Source organism: Arvicola amphibius, chromosome 7, assembly GCF_903992535.2.
Source record: "Arvicola amphibius chromosome 7, mArvAmp1.2, whole genome shotgun sequence".
Classification (NCBI taxonomy): Eukaryota; Metazoa; Chordata; class Mammalia; order Rodentia; family Cricetidae; genus Arvicola; species Arvicola amphibius.
The window spans coordinates 4,927,554-4,945,660 of NC_052053.1; the positions used below are offsets into that span (position 1 = coordinate 4,927,554).

The following is an 18,107-nucleotide window of genomic DNA, read 5'->3' on the forward strand; positions in this document are numbered from 1 at the left end:
AGTACAAGGCCACCATAAGGAGACAGTGGAGAACAGAACTGTCTAGAAGGAACTGGCACTTGAGGTGCTGTGTATTTATACTGCACCAAGATCACCTGAGTTTTGTCTGATTGATCTAAGAAATGTACATTCTTTATAAAGGAAAATAATGTCTTTCCGATGCTTCTGCACTATTACGCTGATATAGCAATAAACAATATCTTATTTTGAAGCCTGCTCAAGTGTCTGGTGAAACAGTAACATGTGCAGAGCTGGGTTTGGTGGTGATGCCTATAATCTCAGCGCTCGGAAAGCCGGGGCCATACAGAGACACTCTGTCTTGAAAAAAAGCAAACAAAAATACCAGAATAAAAATTTCCATGCTGAGGACACCAAGATGGGAGGAGCTTAGCTCTTCTCTTCACAAGTGGTCCTGCCCCGATGTGGGTCGCATCATGTTGTCACGTGATTCAAACGCTTTCAGATTGGGGTGGGGGGAGTCACCGAGGACATATCCCACTATGCTTCCACTTCCGAACCCTACAGGAACGGGGTAGCTTCATTTAGCCTCCTCAAATCTGTGTGCCTCAGAAAGAAAGAAAAAGGGCCAAACCCTTAGTTAAATAATGCCAGGCTATAGCGGGGCGGCAGCAAACGCCTTTAATCCCAACACTCAGGAGGCAGAGGCAGGCAGATCTCTGTGAGTTCGAGGCCAGCCTGGTCTATAAGAGCTAGTTCCAGGACAGGCACCAAAAGCTACAAAGAAACCCTGTCTCAATAATAATAACAACAACAACAACAACAACAATAATAATGCTATTGTTTTGTTGTTCTCGCAGCCCATCTCAAGGCTTTAACTGGGATGGGCTCATCCTGCATGTCATACACTCATCCTACAGTGGCTCACAGAACAATCTAGCAAGAGTGTTAGTTAGTTTTACAATTCTATTCTGATAAGTGATATTTTTACTGGGCAAGAGAGACACGTAAGGTGCTTTGTGTAATAGGTAGTTTTAAGACTTTCCGGGTTAAAGCATTTTTTATTTTGTTACTAACCACATTAGGTTTTTCTCTAGAGGTCATCTTTTTAAGGTGAACTTGTGAAGACAAAAGAAGCACCCTAACGGCTCTGACAAGAACAGAGGAGCTGTGGTTGTTTACACAGATCCAGTGTGCATTCCATGTCTTTTCCACCCAACAAAGCCAGAAGGGGACACATGATTTCAGTAATTTGTGGTATGATGCATCCACATTTTGGGTTATCCTTTCTTAATCCTTAGATTATAAGTCCTAAATTCCCTGCTTTGAACTGAGCAAACTCAGCAGCACTAAATTTAGAACATAAAACAAAACAAAAAGTCCCAAACCAAACTAACCAAACAAAATCTGTGAGGTTTTTTTGTTTGTTTTATTTTGGTTTGTTTTTAGAAAGAAATGGATGTTTCTGGAACATATTCAAATCATTGTACTAACAAATCTTTAATTGGGGGCAGTAGGTTTGGTTTTAGTCGTTTGGTCTTTGTGTTTGCATAATGTGTATCAACCAACAAGCGGCGCATGTACAAAATGCAGTCAATTTGTGATTCCTTCTGTCTGTTGATGCTATGAACCATCACTGTCCTGCCATGTTAACACTGATGTGGACTCTAATCAGAACCATGTTGTGATTCTTTGGTCAGATCAGGACTGTCTCATCAGAGGTAGGAAGACAGCAGAGTTGATAATGTATAGAGAAACTGGCTGGAAGGCTTCTCTTCTTTGCCTTGGTCCAGTAAAGGCTACAACCTGAAAGGCTTGCTTGCCCAAGGACAGATGACTTCCTGGAATGCTGGGGGTTGCTGTTCATCTACTATAACAAGCCACGTGTTTTCACTTCAGTAAACAAGGGTTGTTGCCCCACCAGCAACGGGATGTGGGATGTGCTTCCTCACACATAGGTGGGAGGTACGTAGGCAGGAAGTACATCAGGATGTACACTTGTCCCTAGCTGGACAAAAGTGGGAAGTGCCATAGCCTTGTGTGTGTGTGTGTGTGTGTGTGTGTGTGTGTGTGTTGTGAGCACCAGACTATCCTAATTCAGCAGCCATTCTCTAGGAATTCCTGGTATGGACCTGGTCAGTGTCCACCTTGCTGGCCGGTATTAAATAAAGCTTGCTTTAATTTGACAATCATGGATTTAGTCTTTCTGCTCACAGTTTTCTGGTTTGACAGTGCTGTTCCAACAGGATCCCAAGCCTCCACGATTCTCGATGGTCTTTTGCCTCTCTCCTCTCTCTCCCTAAATTACTGTCCATAGTGAAGACATTCACGGGTTCTTTTGAGAGAGGACAGTGACTTAAACTACAAATGTTTTATTGAATTGTTTCAACCTTAAAAAATAGCTTTAGAAAATCTTAGTATGACCAGCAGATAGACAGCCAAGTGAAAATTTAGCTAGAGTCAACTAGACTTTACATATGTGTAGAGGGAGGAAGAAGAGAAACAAGAGAAAGCTCGGGTGTGTTGAGAGAAAAGGTGTGATGGCCGAAAGGTTTAGGGGATTTGTGTAACATGGAAATCCCTTCTTGAGCCCCAGAGTCCCGTTTAAATCTGGAGTTTCATTTTGTCCTGTTCCTCTCGTATGCTTTCTCATATTATGTTAAACATCTCCCTCTATCAGACACTTCCGTGATGTTTTGGCAATGGCTGCCTTTAGACACATCTCAGGTTCATGAGAACACCTTCTACATTAATTGTATCGGTGAGCTGATGGAAATAAAACAAGCAGAGAGAATCCTGGTGACCGTGAAGATAAACCTGGAGAGATGTGCGTTGAACCACAAGCAGGCTCATGCAGATGTGTAGCCGTGTCTATGGGCATGGCCTCAGAATCTTACAGTACTTGACAGCATCAGCATTAGCCTTGGGGCAGATCAGGAGTCTGAACAACACTCACAAGTAACACAGCAATGGCCCTGTAAAAACATACAGCGGCTGGAGACCACTTCAGGCCGTGGGTTTCAGAGCGAGGCTGTTCAGCAAACGATCTGTTCCAATCCATGTTTATGTAGTATTTAGTGTCTAGGGCATTTTGTTTACAAAGAGGCAAAGAACAGGCGGTGTGAGAGGAAAATTGGTTGGAGTGGGGCCATGAAATACAAGAAGAGGATGAAAATTGAAAGCCTTAGGGTCCTTGTAAATAGTTTTTGTTTTATTATTCTGAAGCTTCTTTTCTTTGACTTTGTTTATAAAGGTAGCTAATATTAGGTGGTCGTGGTGGTTCAGGTCTTTGGATCCCAGCAGTTGGATGATGAAGGACTGAGGACCAGGAGTTCAAGATCATTCTCAGGAGTTCAAGGTCATTCTCAGGAGTTCAAGGTCATTCTCAGCTACCTATCAAGTTTGAAGTAACCTGAGTTATGTGAGACTTTGCTTCAGAAAACAAGACAAAACTAAACTAAAATTAACTCCAATAGATAATATTCTTAAAAACAATACCTTTAGATCTTAAATTCCATTGTGTTTGCTGGGGTACGGTTAAGTCACTGTGGAAAGATGACATCCATCTTGTTATACAGGGTCCCTGAGTGGATATGACAAGTGAGACTCCTGATAAAACCGAGAGACACCGCCACCGCCACCACGGCCACCAAAGTTCTATCTGCTAGCAACACAAAAACACAACTCTCACCTCAAAGAACATAAAAAATAGTTTATGCTACAGTCAAAATTGTATAACCATGGCCCAGAAATATAGGTTTTGGCTACTGCATATCCATGTTCCAATGTGGAAGCAGTTTCATAAAAATTTTTATAGTAAGAGAATAAAGAAAGCCTGAAGTCAAGGTGCTTTTCAGAAACATTGGTGGAAGCTTTAAGTACGCACTTACAAGCAAGCAGAAAAATCTCAGCTGTAGGCCTCAGATGCTACCTGAAGACTCCTTTTGGTTGGTAGAAACCACAGTTTTATTAAGTTAATACACTACAGAAAGTTTCTATCCATTAACCACAATCAGCACAGAGGTGGGCAACGGATGGCTATTTAGAAGGCTAAAGACAGCCCAGGATAAAGTGTAATTCGACTCTGGGCCTGCAACATTCCAGCATCCCATAGTCATTGAAGTCCAATCAGTCAATCAATCAGACTTCCAGGTTTCCGGTTGAAGATAGAACTGCTTTCTGGAAACTTTCACAATGAGAACCCACATTAGAAACGAGATCCAGCAGAGAAAACAATAGACTGAGCTGGTGTTGCTTGTTTGACCCTACTAGTCACGACAGGTCTCTGAGTCCTGGCCCACTGGGTTTCCTCTGCGGGCTCCGGGGTGATGGCACACAGCACCAAGAACCCCGAGTTCCAGAGTGTCCAAAGACCTTGGCTTCACTCACGGGAGTTGCTCTTCTGCCTGCACTGCCCCGATTGTCAGTCCTAGGGGGAATGGATGTCTTCTCTGTCTAGAAATGTGTGGCTACTTTGCCTGCAGACAGAGCTCGTCACAGCATCTTCAGCTCCAGGGTCCCTGGCGTTCTTTCTCTAGTGTCTCTTGCGTGTCGTTTCTTGCTTGGAGGGTTTCATGCTGTACTGGGCACAGGCAGCCTTCAAACATTTTTTTCCCCTTGAAAAATTTAGCAAATATTTGTCTTTTCTATTTCTAGCTGTAAAGCAGAGACGGCACAGATTTCCTCGTGATAAAGCTGACCTTGAGAGCATACAGAGGTTGAGCACCAACGGAACCGCCACCTTTCCCTTCACTTTCTCCGAATGAACGATTTATTTCAAATACAGATAGTAGCCTTAGTGATAGAATAGTCATATTGTCTGTAATAATTTACAAATGCAAAAATGGAAATATAACTTAACATGCTTTAGATCTATATATTAAGTGAAAAAATCTTAATTCCCTCTGTTCAGGAGAGAAAAAATAAATTTAAATTTAAGGGGAAAACAGGAAATGTATGGATGCTTTAGGAGCATTGCATTTGTAAAAACAAACAAGCAGAGTACGTTCACTCATAGACAGAACCTAGAAATTTCTGTTTCCTTAGCACCGAGGTTCTCAACCTTCCTAATGATGTAATGTTTTAATGCAGTTCTTCATGTTGTGGTGACTCCACCATAAAATTATTTCCTTTGCTACTTCATGACTGCAATGAATCATAATGTAAATATCTAATATGCAGAATATCTTTTCTGAGACTCCTGGGAAGGTCATTTGACCCCCATATGAGTTGAGACCTACAGTTTGAGAACCTTTTCCGTAAAATGGCAATAGTTCAATAGAAGCCCTTGGTAAGTGTTCCACGAAGAGTTTTCTCCTTTAGCTGTGACTGTTCTCTTCTTTGCTCTTGTCTCTGTCAAAGCTCACAGACAACTGTTATATACACTTCTGCTTTCTTCTTAAATACTTCAGGGGCCTTCTTAGTCGAGCGCCAGCCTGACCACATTCTTCAGAGAAAAAGATGCTGTGAACAAGATGCCTAACAGATGGAGAGCATGACCATCCCGTCTAGCCTCCTGCCACACGTGACATCTTTAGCCACAGGTCATGCTCACTACACTGGTGCTGTGCACAGGCTGACAGCAGCCAGGCCTTGCACGCTGCACAAATCTGCCAAGTGTGGTCTCAGAGATACCATAGCTAAAGCGTTGGGACCTAGAAGAGGAAATGCAATGATCTGAAAAAAAACAAAAGAAAACAAAACATGTCTATGGATGATGTGAAAGAAGAAAATAAAATGAAAATATGAACCTGTAATTTGGTGAAATGGAATGACAGAACTTCGCTTGTGAGCAAAGAGTAATTCAAAGGTGTACTTTGAAGCCCTTGGTAGCTTTGTAACCTGCCCCGTTCATTATTTTCCATCCACCAGTCTTTCAAAACCTCACCTCTCAATTACTCTCACTTTCAATTATGTGCAGAAATGACTTGAAGAAAGCAGGCATGCAGCCGGGTTTCTGGGGCAGTTTCAGCCAAATCCTTTGAAAAAAAAAATGTGTTCTCTGCGTTTTTTTTTTATTTGTTTTTTGAGATGGATCTTGTGTAGCCCAGGCTGAGCTCAGACTCGCTATGTCTCTAAGGACAGCCTTAAATTTCTCTTTTTCCTTCCTTTGCCTTCTGAAGCTAGGATTCTAAATGTGCACCAGCACCTGGTATAGGCTGTGCTAAGGCTCAAACCCAAGGCAATGGCAGGCAAGTGATGCCCTAGATGACTTAACTTAAGGATCCAGGTCAATGCTTGTCTTAGTTAAAGGTTTTGTTGCTGAGATAAAATACCGTGTCCAAAATCAACTTGAGGAGGAAAGGGTTTGTTTCATCTTATGGCTTACAGTTCGTTATCCAAGGAACTCAGGGCTTAGGAACCTGGAGGTAGGAACGGATGCAGTGGTCATGAAGGAATGCTGCTTAGCGGCTTACTTTCCATGGCTTGCTCAGTCTGCTTTTTTATAGCATCTAGGACTACCATCGCAGGGGTGGTACTAAACACAGTGAGCTGGGCTATCCTATGTCAATCATTAATCAAACAAATGCGCCACAGACTTGCCCACAGGCTAACTCCAGACACTTTCTCAGTTGAAGTTCCCTCTTCCAAAATGCCTAGGGCTGTGTCAAGCTGACATAAAACTAGCCAGCACATCTGAACACTCTTAAGTGGGTTACCCTGAATTTTTCATTTCCAGCGGAAATCTCACTGTAACATAGGTTAGTTGATCTTCCCTCGGTAAATCTACACGGTTGGCTGCTATGCTGGTTTTTCTATGCGCTAGAGAAAATCTATTGGAATTTATGTTTTATAATAGTATGCACCTTGATTTGCTTGTTATATTATTGACCACAATCTAAAACTGCTTGGTACTTAGAAAGTGAACACTGAGGACTCAATGAAAAAAAAAAAAAATGAATGGATTGTTTTCCCAGAACAACAATATTTTTGATACCTTTTTCAGAGACTGTATTCTACTTCATCTCCAAAAAAACTTGTATTGTTTCTTCTGTGTCCTGCTCAGTTTGACCCTATTAGACACACACTGTAGATCTGAATAGCTACAAATCAACTATGTCATCACCATAACCAGAAACGTTAGAATAAACAGTTCTAATGGACACTCCCCTCCAAGGCCTTCTCAGGAACCAATGCCTATTTTTATTCAAAGTAGATAACATTTTCACATGCAAATTAGAAGTTTTTTACTTTTTAAAAATAGGAAAAACAGGGCTGGAGAGATGGCTCAGTGGTTAAGAGCATTGCCTGCTCTTCCAAAGGTCCTGAGTTCAAATCCCAGCAACCACATGGTGTCTCACAACCATCTGTAATGAGATCTGGTGCCCTCTTTTGGCCTGCAGGCATACACGCAGACAGGATATTGTATACGTAATAAATAAATAAAGAAAAAGGAAAAACAGGAAATCCAACAAGAGGAATGATATTCTTGTAGAATATTTAATTGACATTTTTATTGGTGATTACTAATGAAATGTTTTGACACTTGAATCTCTGTCACATGAAATGAAGAGTTTATAGAAATGTTGAGCTAGTCAGCAGCTCGGTGGCTAAGGATGTCTACTGCCAAGCCTGATGAAGAGGGTTAAATTCCCAGGACCACGTGGTAGAAAAAGAGAATCTATCCCCACAAAATTTCCTCTGACTGTCCCATGCCCATGTGGATACATACACACAGTAAGTAAATGTAATTTTTTTAATTATAGAAATTTTGTATTAGAAGATGGATGTCCCCATGTGATCATTAAGTGTGTTGTTTGCTTAACTGCACCAAATTTTGTCTCTATCAGGCCATGAGAAAGGATGGGTAACTTGCTCGCTCTACTTTAAAATAACTTATGATGTTATGGCACACAAATATTCATAGCAGCCTTATTTATAAAAGTTAAAAGTAGAAACAACCAAAACCAGCAATTGGTAGTATATAATATTGGCATACAATACTGATATATTCATACAGGAGAATATGTATCAGCCAGATAAAGCAATGAAGTACTGATATATGCCCAAAGATTCATTGTGCAAAGTGGAAGAAGTCAGTGGCAAAGGCCACACACAGGTTGCGTGTGCAGACAGAGTTTCCCATCCTGTGAGTTGCTTCCAAATTACCACACAGAGACTTACATTAATTGTAAATGCTCAGCCAATAGCTCAGGCTTATTGCTAGCTACCTCTTACATTTTAAATTAACTCATATTTCTTATTTACGTTCTGCCAAGTAGTGGTACCTTTATTAGCATGGCACGTTCATCTCCTGCTCCCTCTGCATCTGACTGGCGACTCCTGACTCTGCCCTTCTTCCTCCCAGCACTCTCCTAGTCTGGCTCCCCTGCCTAACTCCTGTACAGCTATTGGTCACTCAGCTTGTTTATTAAACCAAGCACAGTGGCATATCTTCACAGTGCACAAAGGGGTTATTCTACAGTATGTGTGTGTCTCTTTATATAAACAGATGTATGTATATCCAGAATAGACACATTATATAGATGAAAAAACATTTGGCTGTCTAGGGTGCAGGGCTTTGTTTTAGGATACTGAAAATGTTCTAAAATGATTGTGGCGATTGTTCACAGGTGTGAGTAGGCTTCAAACCACCCAATTTAAAGGGTGTATTTCATAATGTGTAAGCGATACCCCAGTGCCAATATCATTGCAACAAGTATGTCTGAGAAATTAGCATAGGATGTCACAGTTACTTATGCTACAGCAGATCAAACTGTCCCTCTTGGGCATTGAGTCTCGATGGGCTGAGTGCATTTATCGTCCTTCAGAAGGTGGCACTACCGAAATAAAGAGACAGGAATGGTAACTGCATTAGAGAAGGAACAAACTCCTGCTCAAGAGAAAAGAATCTCTGGCCTGGGTGAGAGCCAACACTGCAGCTGGACTAGTTCAATTTCCAGGGACGACCCCTGGGAAGGCGGACTCACCTTAAGCCATGCTGAAGACATAGGCACCATAACTAGTTCTTAATAGAATACTGTCCATTCCTTCCCAGAATCCTCAGCCGTAGTGCAGAAGCGTGCACGGACATGGAGGATCCTTACATTAGCCACCTTTGCAAAGTTCTTGAGAAAAGCATAACTTCTCGCCGGGCGGCGGTGGCGCACACCTTTAATCCCAGCACTCGGGAGGCAGAGGCAGGCAGATCTCTGTGAGTTCGAGACCAGCCTGGTCTACAAGAGCTAGTTCCAGGACAGGCTCCAAAGCTACAGAGAAACCCTGTCTCGAAAAACCAAAAAAAAAAAAAAAAAGCATAACTTCTCTTTTGCTGTCTGTCATCTAAGCTTGCCACTTTGGGTTTTCCCTCAACATATTAGGATCCCTTCCTCTTTCTCCGAAGCCTCCCTCCCTGCCTTGTGGCTGTCTGTCAGCCTTGTGTTTGACCTTCATGCCAGGACTCTGCCTTCTCTCCTGTGTTGCCTGTCTCCGAGCAGCAGTGGAGGTTCACAGCTTGCCTGTCTGTGATTTTCCTGCTGAGCAGTGATAAGGTTACCCCGTGCTTCGCTTTGAGTCCATTCTTAAATTCCTGTATTAATGAGACCGAGAATCCCAACAGGGGCCTCGGTTTCCCCTTATCAGCTGCACTACCTGGTTTGAATTGTGGCATGAGCTCTTATTGAGTCACAGGATTTGGGAGAAATTATTTTTCTGCAAAATTCCCTTGTTCCTAAGCAGATGACACTGTGGTGCTGTACAATAGGGTGATGTGATACTTAAAGCTCTGGAGGGGCCTGGTATAGAATAAAGCAGGGTAAGTGACATGCAAATATTTGTCATAAATGTTGTGACACAGGTTAGCAAATAATTCAAAGCATAAATTTCTGGTGTTGACTTGGTGTAGGAGGATCTTCTTTCTATGTGTTGCTTTCATTGGTTGAATAAAGAGACTGCCTTGGCCTTTTGATAGGACAAAACTTAGATAGTCGGAATAGACAGAACAGAATGCTGGGAGATAGGAGGCAGAGGCAGAGAGCCACCCGCCATGAAGCTGCCAGGTCAGACATGTTGAATCTTTCCCGGTAAACCACGAGCACCACGAGCTCGTGGTGGCATACAGATTATTAGAAAATGGTGGCGCACGCCTTTAATCCCAGCACTCGGGAGGCAGAGGCAGACGGATCTCTGTGAGTTCGAGGCCAGCCTGGTCTACAAGAGCTAGTTCCAGGACAGGCTCTAAAAAAGCTGCAGAGAAACCCTGTCTCAAAAAACAAAAAAAAAAAAAAAAAAAAAAAAAAAGAAAAGAAAATGGGTTGAATCAAGATATGAAAGTTAGCCAATAAGAGGCTAGAACTAATGGGCCAGACAGGGTTTAAATGAATACAGTTTCTGTGATTATTTTGGGGTTAAGATAGTCGGGCAGCGGGAATGTAGCCCACTCCTCATTACTACATTGACTGAAGTCCAGATTAGTGAGCAGCCAACCGCTTGCAAAAAGGAAAAAGAAAGAAAGAAAGGAAGGAAGGAAGGAAGGAAGGAAGGAAGGAAGGAAGGAAGGCAGGCAGGCAGGCAGGCAGGCAGGCCAGGTGGTGGTGGTGCACACCTTTAATCCCTGCACTCAGGAGGCAGAGGCAGGTAGATCTCTGTGACTCTGAGGCTAGCCTGGTCTACAGAGTTTCTTCCAGGACAGTTAGAGCTGTTACACAGAGAAACCCTGTCTCAAAAAAAAAAAAAAACAAAAAAAAAACAAAAACAAAAACAAAGCAAGCAAGCAAACAGACAAACAAAAACAAAAAAAGGAAAAGGAATGGATGTGTAAGGAACAGTTTTCGGAGGGAGTAACAGCAGAGGAAGAAAGCGTTCTCTGTTGCGGGAGGCAACATTAGAGGGAATCTAATGTCATGTCTGTATAACTGGGTAAACACGCTTGGGGAACGGAGTAGATGCCTGCGTTTGCCGTTTGAGACTCGCAGGTAAGGAATCCTCCAGCTACTGGCTTCACTGCTCAGTAGCTAAGGTTATGAACAAGGAGGTGATTGCGCTTCTCTGTCCCGCGTCGCAAGTCACACAGTTTCTTGTGATGGGAGAATGGAAAGGGCGACTGAAGGATTGCTAGCCAGAGCCGAAAGTGTCACCTAGTGGTGGGAAGGGAGGCGATGCGAGGACCTGCATGAGGATGGGGGCTCAATGAAAGGGATCCTAAGGAAATGGCATGGACGATTAGCGAGATGAATGACTTAGCAAGGACAGATGGCACCACTAACTGCCTGGCAATGCAGAGACACGAACCCTACTCCCAGGAAAGGTTCTGTCTGCACCAAGAGGATCTAGATGAAGACTCAGGCATTGGCATTGGCTAATTATCTTGAGGTTTTCCATTTTGACTTCAGGTACCATTCAATAATCATTTCAATAATTGTGACTAACTTTTCCTCTTCAAAACCGAAGAAATTTTTTTATTTTCTCTCTCTCTCTTTCTTTTTTTCTTTCTCTCTCTTTCTTTCTTTCTTTCTTTCTTTCTTTCTTTCTTTCTTTCTTTCTTTCTTTCTTTCCTTCCTTCCTTCCTTCCTTCTTCCTTGTTTGATGTTTGTTTGTTTGTTTGTTTGTTTAAGATAGGTAAGATAGGGTCTCTCTATATAGCCCTGGCTGTCCTGGAACTTGCTCTGTAGACCAGGCTGGCCTTGAATTTAGAGATCTGCCTGGTTCTGCCTCCTGAGTGCTGAGATTGACAGCATGTGTCACTAGTGCTGGCCTTTATTTTTTTATCCAGAAGTCATTTATAGATATTTATAATCTCTTTTCTAGATTAAAAACAATCTGCAGGGGGCTGCTCAGCGGTTAAGAGCATTACCTGCTCTTCCAAAGGTCCTGAGTTCAATTCCCAGCAACCACATGGTGGCTCACAACCATCTGTAATGGGGTCTGGTGCCCTCTTCTGGCCTGCAGGCACACATGTAGACAGAATGTTGTATACATAATAATAATAATAAACCAAAATAAATCTGCAGGACTTAGTATCGAGTGAAAGTACCACTCTGCAGATTTATGTTCTCATTTTCACAGGCCCACAGCTGTGTTCCACTTTTGGGGTGGTAAATCCACGGGGCCTGATAAGCAGCTGGGCTACTGCTTCTTAGTGATTGTTTTGTGAATTTTGAGGTATATAGAGATAATTTTATGGCTACTTTCTAATCTGACTGTAATCACAGTTAATTGTTTACAGTGTAGCAACCCCAAGCCCTGTGTTAGAATAAACTGTAGGCTACTAGATTTCTCCTCTGCCACTGTAAGATAAATCAAAGAATAAAAGAAGCCCCTTAAAGAGGTAGTGAGAGGAAGGAGATAACAAAATGTGCGGTGTCTATTTAGGGTAAGAGCATGCCAGAGTCTGTCTGTCGTCTTAGTTCGTCAAAGGTTTCAGATTATTACCCTGCATCCTGTAATCCCAGCTCAGCTCTCAAGAAGTTGAGGCAGGTTAACCAGGTCATCAAGTGTAGCCTTGGCTACACAATGGGTCATGGGTCATCCTGAGCTACTTGAGATCCTATCACACACACACACACACACACCAGCAACAACAAACAAAAGACAAAAATGGAGAAAGGAAGAAAGGAAAGAAAGGAAAAGAGAAGCAATGTAGGCTGGTTTGGGTTTTAGCTGATCTTAGGCATAGGCAAACATGTCTGGGATGTGCTCGAACCCCCAAATCCTTTGGGGCTGTTTGGAAGCTTGGATAATGAGTGCTAAGGGATTGTATAAACAGAACTCTGCTGTATCTGATTTCAGATGTATTTAAATGGTACTTGGTGCTTCCATGTATGTAAAAACACACAAACACAATTCTGAAGTGGAAAGGCAGGAATAGAACATTAACAGGGACACACAGTGCACTCCCATCGAACTTCGTTGGTGGACTTCAATTTCTCTGTGTCTTCTCTTCACGGAGGCATGGAACTTTAGGGAGGGCTGAAACTTTAGGGGAAAAGGTGGGTGACCTTGTTAGTTGAGTTTCATTTTACCAAGATACTGAATGAGGGTGGGGGTTTGTGCTAGGACCCTTAGGAGGACTAGCTTGTTCTATATAGTGAGTTTCAGGAAAGCAAGAGGTACACAGTGAGACCCTGTCTCCAAAACCAAAATTGGGGGTGGGGGTGGGGGTGGGGGCGAGGAGTTGTGAAAGGAGTTGCTGGACAAAGGGGTTGCTAGCTGACTGAACCACAGAAGCCCAGGCCTTGTGTCAGTGTGGGTCATTCAAACACTCGGCTCCTTTCTTCCCCTAAAAGATTTGAGACGAACAAAACCATATTCAACAACCTATCATGTTTATCGTTCACCTTCAAATTAATCTCAAATCCCTCCTATATTTTCTTTACCCAGTAAAGTCTTCAAATATTCCGTTTATAATCCCCCCAGCGCTCAAGTTTTTTGTTTGTTCAATTTTTTTATTAAATCCGTTTATATAACTTTTGGCTTTGTTTTTTCATATGACACCAAAATAATTGCAAACCAGGAATGGTTTATTTATTAATTAAATGGTGGCCTAGCTGCCATCTGTTGTTGATTTCCTATGAAGTGGCCACACTTCCATCAGAAAACACTGACCGCTGCTAATGATCAGTTCGGAGATAAAAATTCCTTCAGCTCTAGTCAGCGCCTGACATTCCCTAAGTGCCATTGAGCCAGCGCCGGGGATTAAATCCGTCTCCCGCTGTGTGCCTTCCGAAGTGGAGACTGACTTTCCCTGCCTAACACTGACCGCTGAGGAAGGCTGGATGGATGAATCGGGACTGTTCTAGTGACTCAGGCTTTGTTGCCGGGTTTTGCCTCTCAGCACCCGCTGTCTTCTGACGCTGCCGTCCCTCCGCTCAATCATTTTCCTCCACAGGGGCACAGTGGTTGGGCCTCCGCACGACTTCCCACGTACAATGCTGTGGAAGCCAAGGGGGGTAGCCGGGGTGGATACGGGAGTCTTGGAAGGCGTAGCCTGTGAGGGATCTGTTTTCTATTTTCTCCTCGGGATTGAACTCATCTGGATGAGAACCCTTTTCCTGTTTACTGTTATTATTACCTGTGTGGGGTAGTTTGTCCGCACCGTTTGTTTCTCCGTGAGATAGAACTGCCTGTGGGAAGAGTGAGATATTAAATGCAGTTTTCATTTAGAAAACTCGGCGGGGTGGGGGAGGTGGGGGTAGAATCCAAGTGTTTTAAAGTAAAGTCTCCACTCTTTTTTTTTTTTTAAAAAAAGAAAAACTCAAAATTCCGATTCTACAGGGCAAAGAAAAACTTGAAAGGAAGGAAGGAAGGAAGAAAGGAAGGAAGGAAGGAAGGAAGGAAGGAAGGAAGGAAGGAAGGAAGGAAATTCTTGTTTCTTGTTCCTGTGGGTCTATTTGTATTCGTGCACATTTTTACCCTTTTGAGGGTCAATTTCTCCACAGTTACTTTAATCACAGACCCCTGACGTCACTAGCTCTCGTTGGATGGGTACCCACCACAGCTCTCAGGGGGTTGCGGTCTCTCCGACGTGGACATTTAAAGTGACTTTGCTTGCGCCTTTCACACTCCGTTCTGACTTTGGGCAGATAGAGATAGCTGTTCTCTGGTTTTCAGTGAGGGATTAGCTGCGGAGAGAGGGGGTCATAGTGGGCACCCGGGGCGGGGCCAAGGGCACTCCTTCGTGGGTGCGTTGAGATTGTTTCTCCCGTGGGAATCAAGGGTTCGTCTCTGGGGCCAGCGCCCCGAGTGGAGGGGTAAAGGTGCGGGGCTGCAGTCAGGAGCTGCCTAGGGTTACAGCATCCTAACTATTAGGCAAGGTCCCACCTCCCCACCAGTCCCCTGAAAACTCACTGCCTTCCGGGAAGGAGGAGCCAGAGGGCCGGGGGCCACGGGGTGGAGCTCGTGTCAGCCGAGGTAGGAAGGCGCAGCTGCAAGCCAGGGCGCTGACCTCCCCTGAGCTCCTCCGGCAGCAGGCAGGATCGTCCCGACCCTGCAGGACTTGGCAAACTCTTACCTCCGCTCCCAATAGTTTCCCCCAGACTCCTCCCTCCGGGTTCCCCATCCTTCTCACTTTGCAGAATTCATCGCTTCTTCCAACACCCTTTTGCAACACACCAGAGCTCCGAGTCCCTTAGCTGAATTCAACTTTTGTTTTTATTTCTCTCTCGCTTCCTTTTTTGCCCATCTCATCTGATTGATGTGCGAAGGCTGATGCCTCTGCCAGAGCGAGAGGAATAAATAGATGCTGCCTCGCCCAAAGGCTTAGACGCCTGGGAAGAGCAGCCAGCGCGGAAAGGCACCGGGCTCCGCCAAGCGTGTGGACCGGACCGGAGGACTTGGACCCAAGCGAGCTGTGATTTTCCTAGGGGACAGCTCCCAGGTCGTTGTGCTCACTCCCGGAGTGCAGGAGACCGCCGCCCGGCTGCGCCTTGTCCCAATCTGCCCGGACCATGGTCTGCAGCAGCCCAGGACGGATGCTGCTCTTACGGGCCGGGATGCTGGTCCTGGCTGCGCTCTGCCTGCTCCAGATCCCCGGAGCTTGGGCAGCAGCCTGTGAGCCCGTCCGCATCCCCTTGTGCAAATCCCTGCCCTGGAACATGACCAAGATGCCCAACCACCTGCACCATAGCACCCAGGCTAACGCCATCCTGGCCATCGAACAGTTCGAAGGTCTGCTGGGCACCCACTGCAGCCCGGATCTGCTGTTCTTCCTCTGCGCCATGTATGCACCCATCTGCACCATCGACTTCCAGCACGAGCCCATCAAGCCCTGCAAGTCTGTGTGCGAGCGCGCCCGGCAGGGCTGCGAGCCCATCCTCATCAAGTACCGCCACTCGTGGCCAGAGAGCCTGGCCTGCGAAGAGTTGCCGGTGTACGACCGTGGCGTGTGCATCTCTCCCGAGGCCATCGTCACCGCTGACGGAGCGGGTGAGTCCTGAACTCTGCCCGACCTCTGAGGAGGAGTTAGTTATTCGCCTTTGCTCTCTCCTTTGCTCTCAATCTCCCTTTGACCATCGAGTCCTGTTCTTTTACTTAAAAACAAACAAAAAACTGACCTTATCATCCTTCCAAATGAACTTAAGTCTCTTCCAACAGGTGATGTGATCCATCCATTCGTCCCCCACTCTTGACACTGAGCCTCTCCATAGCTCCCCTTCCCTGCCCATGCTGCGCATGCGAGAATAGCGAGTCCCCTACACTTAACTTTCTTCGTTTCTTGGTTAATTCTTTTGCATCCCAATCATCGGGTTGCGTTATGTTTAGTGTTTTCACCACTTCCAGTTGTATGGAGGCCTCAGAAAAATGGAAACCCTCCTGATCATTAAAAGTGCTAAGGGAATGTCAAGAAACTTCTGACTCAGAGATCTACCAGTGACATGTATTTGCCCCAAACCCAATTTCGTCCATACTATCACCTTAAATTCCCCTCTGCTGTCAGCGAAGAGATGATAATGCCAGTCAGAAACAGCAATGAAATGTTATTGCTAATTAGCGTCTGTGGCTCGCTTCAGCCAGAGAGCCGGGAACATAGCCTGAATAACAGGCCCTTTTCACATGCCCACGTGACTCCAGGTCATTTTGTAAATGGCATAGGGACAAATGAAGTCATGTTTTAAGCATGTTATCTTTATAGCCTTATATGACTTTATATTCTTAATCTCATCCTTTATCCCACCCACACCCTATGTGTGAACAGTACTGGCACACTCATGCTTTCTCCACTCTAAAGCTGATTTATAATTCAACATTTGTTTAATCACCGTTTGTTTTGCAGCTGATGGTCTAATCGTGGCATTCATAATCTCATGGCCTCTATCTCAGACCAGCTTAGTATGGTCTATTTTTAGTAAACTCAGTATTTCCCAACTGATTAACCCACCCCTCAGGTTTTTCCCTCCGTATGCTTTAGAGATAACGCCTAGGCAAAGTAGTGGTCCTCTCTCAGACTCTCCCAGGACCAACTGGTTCCCAGCTTGCTCAAACTAGGCTCGTGTCTGCAGTTTGGAGTCAATGAATCAGTTATTACGGGGCTGATTCGTTAGCTTAGGGTGGGCGGAAGGGAGAAGGTACAAAGAGCTGAAAACCGACAACCGAGCAGAAAGATCTCAGATCTCGTAGCTTTCTGGTGACCGCTTTTCTTAGTTTAGCACCATGAATATGGAAATTGTCTTCTGAAGGCCAATTGACAATCGAGAGCTGGTTTTCTAAGGTAACCCAAAAGAAACATTCCTTTTACCGTTTGGCTAAAAGAGAACTCTTGAGCCCTTGCTCTGACTGCTGTCGCAGGCTCTGCAGACACCGTTCCAGCTCAATGCCCTTGCTATCCTGGCTCAACAAACACTGTTAAAGTCAGCTAAATGCTAGCACTCTTCTCAGGCCAAGTGCTAGGAGTGATGTATTTCTCTCTGAAATGCACGCTCCCCTAAGAAGACAAACTTTGCTTCTGAGCCTACATCTAGAGAAGGATGCAGAATGAGTGAGGTTTGGCAAGTCTAGGCGCTCTCAAGGGCACAGTCAATGGGGATAGGAAGCAGTTTCATTGACCATCCTTGAGTTACCGGTCTCCATAGACCAACTGTGGCACAATTGCCTTCTTGAAGCCCTCCAGGACTTGCGTAAGGATACTTTATCTACCTAAGAGATGACTGCTGAAATGCTTTAAACTTCCATAGTATTTGTTTTGCTGACACCATCTTTGGAAGGCAAGCACCTGAGGGCAGGGGGTTGTCAGGATGCTCCCATGTCTCCAATGTCATATGAAACAGGGACAAGGACCTAAGCACAGGGTTAGAGAGGACATGCTAGCCTGAAGGGCTCCCTGGCATCCGGTCTGTTGAAATTACACAGTCCCTCTGTTGGGTGAAACTGTCAGATACCTAGAATTATATAAACTGTCACATGGAGCTGGAGAGATGGTTCTGTGATTAAGAGCACCGACTGCCCTTCCAGAGGACCTGGGTTTGGCTCCTAGTACCCACCTGGTAGCTTAACAGTCTGTAACTCCAGTTCTGGGAGATTCAGTGCCCTCTTCTGGCCTCCGTAAGTACTGCACCCAAATGGTGCGCAGACAGTTAAGCTTCGAGCGAAGAACCAGGTGCTGACTCTCTCTACTCTATGGGCAATTCATACATATTGTGCACAGACATACATGCAGGCAAAACACCCATATGCATAAAAAATTTTAAAAACTATCACATGTCACCATTTTAATTAGT

General features: G+C 44.5%; 1 protein-coding gene across 1 annotated transcript in view; it reads left to right on the forward strand.

Annotated features, from left to right (window-relative positions):
• Nucleotides 1-15,341: 15,341 nt before the first annotated feature.
• Nucleotides 15,342-18,107, forward strand: part of Frzb (frizzled related protein) — a 29,157-nt gene continuing 26,391 nt past the window's right edge. The window contains exon 1 of the mRNA XM_038337869.1: nt 15,342-15,819. Coding sequence (XP_038193797.1) covers nt 15,342-15,819 — 478 coding nt within the window. The remainder of the gene's footprint in view (nt 15,820-18,107) is intronic.